The following is a 12,104-nucleotide window of genomic DNA, read 5'->3' on the forward strand; positions in this document are numbered from 1 at the left end:
GTAGAGAAATTTCACAACCAGATGTTTTATCTAAACAGCATTCACAGAAAATCACCAAAACAGTCATGCATTAAGGTATTTCTGTTTCCAATGTTGTCCTTTCCATGACATGCCTGTCTGATAATACATTTTTTCTTAAACAATTGTGTTTTTTTAATGAATGCTTTCCCTGATTACCTCACAATTGACATGGATGGATAGAGTACTGATTTAGGTGTGAAAAGTGCTGTACGAGTTATATTTAAAATGTTTCCATAAACCCAAAATATATTACAGACATTCATAAAAAAAATAAGACTGTACTTTTTTGGTGTAGAATTTCCCTAAAGCATCTTTACAAACACAGCATTTCAATTCACTGAAATCCATATTCTTTCAGTGGACACAGTTGGATACTTAAGGGACAAATTCGACAACAGCCTACATAAACCTAGTGAATCATTTTTCTCTTTTCCAGAAGTGGTTAGTGATCTGACCACTAGGAGGTGCCAAATATCAAATAAACAGAAGCTGTTTAAGGACCCACTACAATGAAAATTGTGTTGTTGGTATTTTTAAAATCTTCTTGTAGCATTTATCTCATAATGGAGGACATATACAGAAGAATTTAAGATTGAAACTGAATTTCCGGCTATTTTTTTTATTCAATATGGGATAAATCAGAAGCAGATGAAAAAAATGCAGTTTAAAAAAAACACTGCTCAGCTCCATTCTGATTTATCCACTTGCGGACAAATAGATACATTAACGTCTTCATTTTATTCCTCTGAGCTGGCATCTGGCTCATAACTGTACAGCTTGATAGCTCAGAAGTTGCTCGCTATTTTTGTTGCACCACTAAGGGGCAGTGAGCTACCGGGAGAGAGTGTAAACAAAGGAATGACGGGAAATATGTGGAAGCTTAGTTCCACACCAACAGTCCCGCCCACAAGTCTGAGGCAAATTTCTCAGACTCCTGCACCGCCGCATAAATGATGTCCTGTTTTTGGCTAAAAGCGGCATAATCAAAATTTAAAGACGACTGGCGACACTTTAACTATGCGGTAGATCAAAAGATAATTGGAATGGGATTTGGATTGAACACCTCAGTAAACATAATTCTCTGTATGCACCCTGGATGACTGTTCTCATAACATTTTTTTTTTCATTATTTTTTTTACATGTTTTCAAAAACATTTGGGAAATGTGAAATATTTATATATAATATAACAAAATGGTTACAGTCAAAGAATACATGTGGTTCTTACCTTGAGCAGAGCCAGGGCAACATTGAAAATGATGTTCAGTCCCTAAAGAAGAACAACAAAAAGAATAAATTCCTTGTTAAAAAAATATACTAGTATATTATATTCCAATTATGTACTAAAACACTACTTTTTTATTATTCTTAATGGGAACAACCTTGACATACTTGGTTCAGTTATTTTAAATACATGGCTCAGGATGAGTCAGTCATTTCAGTTTTGTTTTTTTTAAATGTGTGCCTCTACATTCAGTTTCAGTCTCAACAAGGTCCATTTAAGAAATTTCCTGATACATTTATACATCTAAAACAAACTGGCTTCTGTCAAACCACAACGCATACAACCCCAAGCAAAGGGATTTGAGGAAAGCCGTCTACCTCACAGCCTGTGCTTCTCCAAAATCTGCCTCTGTTACTCTTTATGAATATTTATGTCACTGGAGCAGCCATTTATTTGTCCCTCTCTATGTTTTATAACAGATGCTGCTGTGTTTTTGTATTTTCATCTTTTTCTCGTCCTCTCTGACCTGAACTGCTTCAAGCAGATGGTCAGTCTTACTGTAGAGTGGTTCTGAGTCCTTTCTAGATACAGCCAAACATCAAGCATAAAAAATGGTTATGCAATCTACTGATCACTTAGAAAGAATATTCACAAAATGCATTTCAAACAATTTATTCTTCATTTGAACTAAATAATTATAATAGTTTTGTAGAAACTATTTGTTTTGTTTCTACATTATTTTGTAAAAATACTTGAAATGTCTTGGCTGTGAATTAGTGCTTTATTTATAAAGTTTGCCATACTATTATACACATTAATTATGAAATCTTACTTGTTATTAAATAGGTGTTAACTTGATGAACTTATTAAGAGACTCAAAATGAGAATAGCAAACTCAGGTCAACTGGTTAAAAAGATCTCAGAACATTCAAGTAAATCTAACCTCAGTTATAATGAAGGAATCTCCTCTGAGGCTGTTTTATTACACAACTGACCCACAACTAAACTCATCTTATAGCAGAAAGTGTAAGTAACCTAAAAACACAGATACAGACAAAAACCTATAAAAAAAAAAAAAAAAAACAATAAAAGAAAAATAAATAAACTAGTTTACCAAATTCACTGCAAAACTACTTTACTGAAATAGATGAAAACTTTTCTGTCCAAAATACAGCTTTTTATAATGAAGACTAAAATAAACATCTAATGTTTTAACTTTACCTTTCTTTTCCCTAAAAGTTAGAAAAATGCTTACAAAAATTTGTTTTTTTGGCTTGTTTTTATGTATGATTACTACTACCATGGTAAAATCAACTTAACTGCTCATTTGACTATATGGAGTATTTTAATGGGCTAAATGTCGTCTAAAATAAATGATGTACATCCTTGGAAATTGTGGCTTTCATTGTTTTTCAAGAACAAGATTCTTCGAATTTCAAAAAGCAAAGACGGAAAATGGAAAGCTGATGCAGTTCTGCAAGGGAATACCCCCTTCCCTTGGTCTCTGGGACAACCAGTTCACATGGCAACACAGAGCTAAAAATATCGGGACAGCTCTAAAAATACCGGGAGAAATTGAAAAGAGGAGGTGGGTGTGTGTGTGCGTGGGTGTTCTCAGCCTCCACACACCTAACCTCGCAGACCTGAAGATGGTGCTGCCGTACCGAGACACGACAGGGACAAAGAATGAGGTGCATGTGTGCCATGGCATTCAAAATCATTGAAACATAACAAACATCCATGGTGAGGAGAATTCAGAATAAATGTGTGTGCGCTGAGAAAGTGGGTAAAAAGATTCTGCATAAAAGTGGGTCAAAGCATGCACAATCTACCAAAGCAGCTCTTTCCAAAAACAAAAAAAAATGCTTTGTCTACCGGACGTGTTAGGCTCGTCAAATTTACTGCTCGCTGCCTCGCCTTTGGACCTCATTCGTTGCCACATTATGGAAACATGGACGATGCTGAGCGAGTAGCTTGGCTTTATATCTTTTGGAAAGCTATACAGAGGTGCCTGCAAGCACGTCGCCGTGTCTGGGTTCACCAGTCTCTCCCGGTGTTCTTCACTCCTGCACCACGAGCTGCGCCTGGGTTATGGCCATTTTAAACGTCACCTCCTTCCGTCTGTGGCCCAGTTTGAGCTTAAACCCGCTGGAGGGAAACTAAAAATAAAACTGGGGGGTCTTTTTTATTATTGTCTGGATGAAAATAAGATTAACATCATAAGCCCATGGAGCATCCGCTCTCCGTCTGCCGGGCAGCCAACTGCCCGCGGGCCACACTAAGCTGAGTTGCAGAGACTGTCCTGGTTACTGTTGGGCGAAGGTGGGGTACACCCTGGACAGATCGCAAGCCTGTCAAAGAGTCCAGGGAACTGGAGCTAGTGAACGCTGCCGCCCAGGGTCCGGCTGGACCACGGGTGCCATCATGGCAGGCTCGATCGCTGGCGACCTGTCCAGGGTGCATCCCGCCTTCCCCCAACATTATCCGGGACAGCCACCAGCAACCCCGCCGTCCCAGCCTGGAGGTTAAGAAAATGGATGGAAGTTTAGGACAAATACCCTTGCATCAAGCGGCTATATTGGATTTTTTTTAACCCTTTGATGAGTCACTGAAAATACTGCGGGCTCAAAGCAGAGTCCCTGATTGATTGACTTGCCGCACCCGATGCTCAAATTGCGCCACCCACAGATCACGTCTGTACATCGACTTTAAAATGACATTTGACGGATCTGACGCGCCCGCTGTGAATGCACCTTTAGACTACTTGGAAATATGTACCGGCAAAGACATTAAAAAAAACTTTAGACTCATTTTATTTTATTTTTTAAGCAAACTGAACAAATAAAGTTTGAAAAGAATATTTCAATCTTTCAAAATGTACACCTTGATGGCGAATATACAGGACTGTGCGAAAGTTTTAAACAAAAAAGGCTGAAAAGGTAGAATTCTTTCAAAAATGGAGCTGGTCATCGATCATCAACATCCAGTGGCGCCTCCAGAAATTTTTCATGGGGGTGGCCAGTGGGGGGCCACATTAAATCTTGGGGTGGCACACAAAAACCATGAGCTATATTTTTAAAATTCATTCTACCAAACGTAGTAAAACAACCTTTAGAAAACCAACAGAAAGATAAATGCCTACTGATATTTTGTAGAACATGAACTTATAGTAGATACTACTAGTATAATAACTAATAGATACTAGTAGATACCATTAGTAGATACTACTACTGATTTATATATATTTTTTTTTTGTTTATATTTAATGCTTTGGTGTGTCTGCTTGGGGTGTTCGGCTCTTGACTGAGAGATATCTATAATAAACAAAAAATGAAATCTGTCGTTCTGAAATAATAATAAAAATATCCTTCTAATTATTAATTATATCTGTTGACATTTCTATTCAGACTAATAATCATGAAACATTTTTATTATTAGGGTAACATAATTCTAACTTCACCAGTTGGTCCAGGAACAGGTGGAGCCCCTGCTTATGCTGAGTTCTGCCTTGTTTCTCTGACCAATGATGCTGACTGTCCCTCCTCTGATGCCGTCTCATCTTTGTCTTCCTTATTCTCTTCTGTCATTCATGCTGCTCTGTCTCATCTTCCTCCTCCTCCTCACTACTCCTCTGTTGCTCCCCTACCATCTCTTTCACTCCTTCTGCTGCACTTTTATTCTTAAAATAAGAATATATGTTGAATTTCTCTTCATTCTCTGAAAATGGACAGACACAAGCATCAACTAATGACTATAGGTAACTCTGTGGAAACAAAAACACATCAAAATGTTGCGGTAACACAACAACCAGTGCTTAAATAGTGCCATGAAAATGAGTGGCTTGTGACAGGGACGTCCTTTTTTTTACTTATTAATAAGAAGTAATGACACATCCACCGCCGCTGATGATGTGGCGTATTTGCACCAAGTATTTGCACACTGGGTTTACATGTTTTGCAGACCGCATGTTTTTTACACCTTTGCAGCTGTATTTATTTAAAATTTAATATTTATTTCTTTATTTAATAAGAATCTAATTTTTGATAATAATTTTTCATAATAATTTTCAGTGATATTTTTAACTATTTAATATAAATGTCATTTGTGATATCCTTTATTGATGTTATAGTATACAGATTATTTCTGAATGTCGTGTTGCTGCCACAGATAAATGAAATTTCCCCATTGTGGGATTAATAAAGTCATCTATCTATCTATCTATCCATCTATCCATCTATCCATCTATCCATCCATCCATCCATCCATCCATCCATCCATCCATCCATCCATCTATCTATCTATCTATACAGATCTAAAGTACAGTAAACAGATTGTTAAAGACCCACGGAAAATATTTAACAGGAAAAGAAACTTAGCATTTTGGGATGTGTGATTGTGTGTGCGTGCGTGCGTTCTCGCGCGCACGCGTGTGTTTGCGTGCTGAAACCGTTGCTCGCGCGATGCAGGAAGAGAGGGGGGATAGCGCGTGTGAGTGTGTGGAGCGCATACACGCGCGGTCAGTCGCCGTTTTGGACTTAAGGAAAAAGTAATAAAGAAAGTTCATCTTTAGTGACTGAGACTGGTTCTTTTATCTGACCGGCCCGGAGGATCTGAGGGTTCGAACGCGGAAGTGAACCACGCGTCTTATTCATTCTGCGTCCAGCGGCTCCTCTGTAGATGTCTGCGCACTCAAAGGCAGCAGGGAGGGGAGGGGGTGAGGGCCGGTTTAGGTGATCAGAGCGACTTGCCGCTTGCTGGCTGTGCATTTGGGATGAAACGCACAACTGATGCTACCACAGCTTATAGTGGCTACTGGGGTGGCCACTGGGGTGGCCAGGTGTCGGAGAGGGGTGGCCATGGCCACCCCTGGCCACCCCCTGGTGGCGCCACTGTCAACATCGACAAATTGCAGTGAATGGACAAAAAAGTAATTTAAAGTAAAGCAAGATCTGGTGTGACCACCCTTTGCCTTCCAAGCAGAATAAATTCTTCTAAGCTGTTTTTTTTTCTTTTGAAGGAACTCAGCTAGTAGGTTGTTCCAAACATCTTGAAGAACTAATTTCAGATCTTCTGTAGATTAAGGTTTTCTCACACCGTTCTGTCTCTTCATTTAATCTCAGATACCCTTGATGATGTTGAGATCAGAGCTCTGTGGAAAGCATGTCATTTTCATAAAGATTTTGGCTGCATGTTTGGGGTCATTGTACGACTGGAGAATAAATGAGGAGCCACTCGTACGCCTCCATGGGAGTATTGCAAGATGGTTTCTATCTGTATTTCGAAGCACTGAGAGCACCATTAATCCTGAACAAATCTCTATTTGCAGAAATGCAGCTCCAAACAGTTAAGGAACCTCCACCAATATTCACCGCTGCTAACTACTTGACATACAAGCTGCCTTCTGCTTCAGCCAAATATTTCAGATATTGACTCCTCAGTTCAGAGCACCTACTGCCATTTTTTCTGTCGCCCAGTTCCTAGGTTTTTCTGCAAACATTAGTTACTTTGCTTTGTTTCCACTTCAGAGATATGGCTTCTTTGATGCAACTTTTCGATGAAGGCCACTTCTGACCAGAACCTGGTCAGTAGATGGGTATACCAGGATCCTACTGGTTCCTGTCAGTTCTGATCTGAAAGTACAGCTGCACATCTTTTCATTTTCAAGGGCAACAAGCTCGATGTGTCTTTCATCAGCTTGACAGATCACTCTACAATCCTCAACATTGGCTGATCTTGCTTGTGCTTGAACACCACATCTATAAACATCAGTCTGCTTTGAAACCGTGGTCTGGAATTAACCTTGCTAATGCAGAAGAACAACCTTCTATCTTGTTGCTGTGCTCAATCTCAACATAACATGAAACTATTTTTCACAACCTCACCTTCGTAGCAGAGTTTGGCTGTTCCTTACCCCGTTAGAAGAGGTCAAAAGCATTTTACTAAGACATAAGGAAAACAACCAGTACGACTGTAATTTAAAAAATAATGCATTTTTCATTGCAGATTAGTTGACACAGGGACCTCGAGCGATTTAAAAATATCCCCGGACATCAGCTCCTGTTCAATGTGACTAATGTGACTCACTAAGATATATCCCATTTATTGTGTCTCCATGGAAACCAAAGCTTAGTCAGCTTAACACAGAGCTACAAAAACTACTTTAATTTTAATTATAATGCCCAAACAAAAACATATGTAGCTTTGATGTAGTGTAGCTATAAAAAGAGGAATACTTTTAATCAGCACCTCTTTCATCTATACTGTAAATGCCTTTATAAACTATGTTTTGCATTTTCAATAACTAAAAATGGCATTTACTACAACACAAGGATCAATTATGCATTGGTACATATACCCCCAGTACTTTAAAATGGTAAATTGGTAAATGACGTATGCTTGTATATTGCTTTAGTACCTTGTTAGAAGTCCCATTCTCTCATGCACACACACATTCACACACTGATGGCTGCTCCACTGCCGAACACTGGCGCCTAAAACCTATAACTACCCGGGGCAACTTGGGGTTCAGTGTCTTGCCCAATCTGCAACCTTCTGATTAGAGGTCAACCGCTTGACCTCTGTATCACGAATGCCCTTTGGTAATGAGGCTGACTTTACTTAAACAATACATACTTTAAAACCAGTTCAAAAATGCTGTTGCAGTACTGCGACACTTAAATTATTTATTTGACTTCATATTTATTGATTCAAATAAGTATTTCTTTAAGTTTCTGACTAATTTTTGAATTTAAAAAAAATGCTACTTCAATGGCAACAGAATTTATGTTTTTACCTTAATACTCAATGCAAAATCTATCATCTATCATCTACCTGCAGCATCGGGCCCTGTCTCACCTGGAGGCCCCTGGGAGCACTGTGAGAGTCATGTTTTTTGATTTCTCCAGTGCTTTCAACAGAATTCAGCCATCACTGCTGAGGAGGAAGCTGGAGGTTGCAGGTGTGGACCAACATCTGGTTGCTTGGACCATCAACTACCTCACAGACAGGCCACAGTTTGTGAGGCTGTGTGACTGTGTGTCTGATGTGGTGGTCTGCAGCACGGGGGCACCTCAAGGGACTGTGCTCTCCCCATTCCTGTTTACCCTGTACACATCAGACTTCACCTACGACTCCCACCACTGTCATCTGCAGAAGTGCTCAGACGACAGTGCCATTGTGGGCTGTGTATCAGGGGGGGGTGGGGGGGTGAGCAGGAGTACAGGGGGGTCATCACTGACTTTGTTAGCTGGTGTGAAGTTAACCACCTGCTGCTTAACACCAGCAAGACAAAGGAGCTGATACTGGACTTTAAGAGGTCCTCACCATCACAGTCACCGGTGAACATCCAGGGTTCAGACATTGAGGTCGTGGACACATTTAAATATCTGGGTGTTCACCTGAGCAACAGACTGGACTGGTCCAACAACACGGATGCTCTGTACAGGAGGGGCCAGAGTCGCCTTCACCTGCTGAGGAGACTGAGGTCCTTTGGCGTGTGCAGACAGCTGCTGAGGACCTTTTACGACACTGTGGTGGCCTCAGTGGTACTTTATGGAGTTGTGTGCTGGGCGGGGGGCAGTGCAGGCAGAGACTTGAAGAGGCTTAACAAACTGGTTAGGAAGGCCGGCTCTGTCCTGGGCTGTACACTTGAGTCCATCGAGGAGGTGGCGGACAGGAGGATGTTAGCTAAGCTGACATCCATCATGGATAACCCCTCCCACCCCCTGCACCAAACTGTAGAGGCGCTGACCAGCTCCTTCAGCACAAGACTGTTGCACCCTCAGTGTAAGAAGGAGCGCTACCGCAGGTCATTCCTCCCCACAGCCATCAAACTGTACAACACCATGTCAAAGTGACACTCCACGGTCCCAGGGGTGTTTTTTTGTTTAGTCATTGATTCATTTACTTTTGTTGTAGTTGTTGTTTTTCAATTTTAAATAGTTTTTTGTTCCTGAACAGTTGTTTGTTTTTGTTTTTGGTGTGAACTTCATTAGTTATTTCTGTATTTTGAAAAAATTTGTAATGTTTTTTTACAGTTTACATGTTTTGCAAACCGCATGTTTTTTACACTTTTGCAGCTGTATTTATTTAATATTTATTTCTTTATTTAATAAGAATCTCATTTTTGATAATAATTTTTCATAATAATTTTAGTAATATTTTAATTATCTAATATAAATGTCATTTGTGATGTCCTTTATTGATGTTACATTATATAGATTATTTCTAAATGTCGTGTTGCTGCCACAGAAATGAAATTTCCCCATTGTGGGAATAATAAAGTCATCTATCTATCTATCTATCTATCTATCTATCTATCTATCTATCTATCTATCTATCTATCTATCTATCTATCTATCTATCTATCTATCTATCTATCTATCTATCTATCTATCTAAAAACATTCTGCATAATGTCCAGTATGTTATGGCCATAAGGGGTTTCGGTCTCTTCACAAAGTTTGAATATTTGTCAACAAATATGTGCATGTGGAGTGTGCTGATATTTTTGAAAGAACACCCAACATGTAGGCGCTGCATTCATAGCTGATTTCCTGATCTCTAAAATGTCATTTGTATTTCATCAGTTCAAAATAACAAATGACCTTCTGTGATAAACCCTGTTGGAGCCAAGTATTTTAAAGTTTGGTCACATCCACATAACATAAGAGAATAAGTAAAATGATATTAACAAATAGTGGCTGCTTAGTTTTTCTTAAAATAATGTTCCTAATATTTATGACTTGAGGGAAATGTTGGTCATTCAATAAACTGCTCTCTGCCAACAGTGACAAAACCCCTGTTTTGTTCAAAGTTTCTATAAGGAAATTTTAGACCCATTCTGTGAAAGATAGAAATATGTAACCAGAAATAACATTGTTTTCAAAATAATACAAAGTGGTGCTAAAATATGACTTTTTTTAATGCAGCAAATGCTATAAAAGGGAGCTTTGAGTTCATTTTCCACCTTAAATCTGCTTTGCATGGAAGCGCTAAAGCTGACACAAACACTATGGATTTCAACTTGAAAACAACAACAGATTGCAGTACAGGGAAGACGATAAGTTTCTTAGAACTTGATCCTCAGAGAATGAGCCTGTTGACTTCAAAAGTGTGACATTTTTCCACTTTCCCCTCTTAATTTGACTCACTACTCCAGTGTGAAAGTAACTTAAAATTGACAATAACTATATAAACAAATGTAACCCCTTCATGTATGTCGCTAATTCGTACTGTAGCATTTAACCAAGGACTCCACTTAATTTCGGATCACCATGAGCAAAAAAAGTGAATATTTTCTTTATGTATTAGGAATTAATCTCTCATCTGCTCAGCCTGAGGATGACCCTCTTTAAAAAGATGAACTTTGTGTTCAGCTTTTCTTATAGACCAGACTTTATAATCCTAGCTCTGACAGATATTCCATACATTTAGCTCTTATTTTGCAATGGGAAGAGTAAAAGTAAGTAAGGAAAGCTCATTTATAGAGTAAAAAATGTCTAATATCAGAGCCACAGTAACACACATTACTTATGATTAGTGTCCCTATGTGCATCAATAAGTGATTACAGAAAGCAGCACGAGTTAGTAGCACTAAGCATTTTTTAACTTGTGGTTACTACCAGCGAGTCAGAAATTTACTTCAAACTCTCCAGTCATTTCACACAAGCAGCCTCCTGCCTACTCATACACTTTTTCCTGCTACCCCTTTTCTTTCCTCTGACCTTGTATTTTTTTTTTCTTTTTTATTCCAGATGGTTGACCTTCCCATAATTGGACTCTTTACAATGTGAATCAAATCCCTCTCACAGTTCCCCCTCAATAATACAGAACATCGACTTTACCTCGCAGAGCAGAAGATCAGTGATGTGGAAAACCATACAGAGGGGGAACTTGGCGGTGAAGAGGGTGAGGAACCATTGGGAGGCATACATGTGAGCCTCCAGGTTCAGCTCCTGGAAGTGGGCCCACAGGTCAGGAAGTTGTTCCTGGGAGAACAGAACGTAAAACAGAGGAAGGATGAGAAGACTGGGGGACAAAACTAAGATTCTTACACTTTTATGACAGCCGTTCAGAAATGGAAATTCAGCTGCAATGGCTTGAACTAATAACTAGTAATTAAAATATTGAAGCTAAAATATATGAAAAAAAGGTTTTGGTTCGTAAAAAGCCTAAAAAATGTAGTTTGTTAGATTATAATCAATAAGCCTAAAAAACACTGAAAATAATTCTTTTAACACTCAAAAAGATTTCCATAATCAGGTTTTTTACAGACAGAGCCTGTAGAACCCAATATGAAGGGGAAATATGTAAAACTTTGGCAGTTTTTACAAAACCTCAGCAGTTTTTGCCAAATGACACCTGTGGGATAAGACAGGCAAACACACGCATGTTTCCAGCATAAATCTCTGATGCTCAGGGGCTGATTCCCAGAGTACATCTTCAATAAAGGTAAATCTTTGTTATAGAATAACTAATTCATCATATTCTGATGTTGAGAAATAACATCCTATGTGTACATTGAATTAGCGTCTGTAAATTGAAATAGTTTTAATTTTTATAACTAACCTGCATTAGCCTTTCCAACTGGTAGAACTTGCAGTGAAGATCCTCAAAGTTGTTCTTGTAAAGCAACCTGAGACCGTATTCATACATGATTTTGACCAAAACACAGAAGGCCTGCTCCTCGGGCATCTGAAATCACATCGACACACCTTAAATGCATTCACGTACTTTGAGAAAAGAACCTCCAATCAGTCTTTGAATGGGACAGACTTTAAGAGATCTCTCCACCAACAGATAATATTTGTGCTTTTGTGCAATCCACTGCCTCAGTGGATTTCAATGTAAAAGCTGTTTA

The 12,104-nt window shown here is 39.0% G+C and overlaps 1 protein-coding gene across 2 annotated transcripts in view; it reads right to left on the bottom strand.

Moving 5' to 3' along the window:
* rabgap1l (RAB GTPase activating protein 1 like) overlaps positions 1 to 12,104 on the bottom strand; it is a 94,012-nt gene that overhangs the window by 18,756 nt on the left and 63,152 nt on the right. For both annotated transcript variants that reach the window (XM_011474036.3, XM_011474035.3), the window contains exons 16-18: positions 11,813 to 11,938; positions 11,089 to 11,232; positions 1,248 to 1,289 (exon numbers count right to left, since the gene is read on the bottom strand). In XM_011474036.3, coding sequence (XP_011472338.1) covers positions 1,248 to 1,289; positions 11,089 to 11,232; positions 11,813 to 11,938 — 312 coding nt within the window. The remainder of the gene's footprint in view (positions 1 to 1,247; positions 1,290 to 11,088; positions 11,233 to 11,812; positions 11,939 to 12,104) is intronic.

The sequence above is a fragment of the Oryzias latipes genome, chromosome 4 (genome assembly GCF_002234675.1).
Source record: "Oryzias latipes chromosome 4, ASM223467v1".
Lineage (NCBI taxonomy): Eukaryota > Metazoa > Chordata > Actinopteri > Beloniformes > Adrianichthyidae > Oryzias > Oryzias latipes.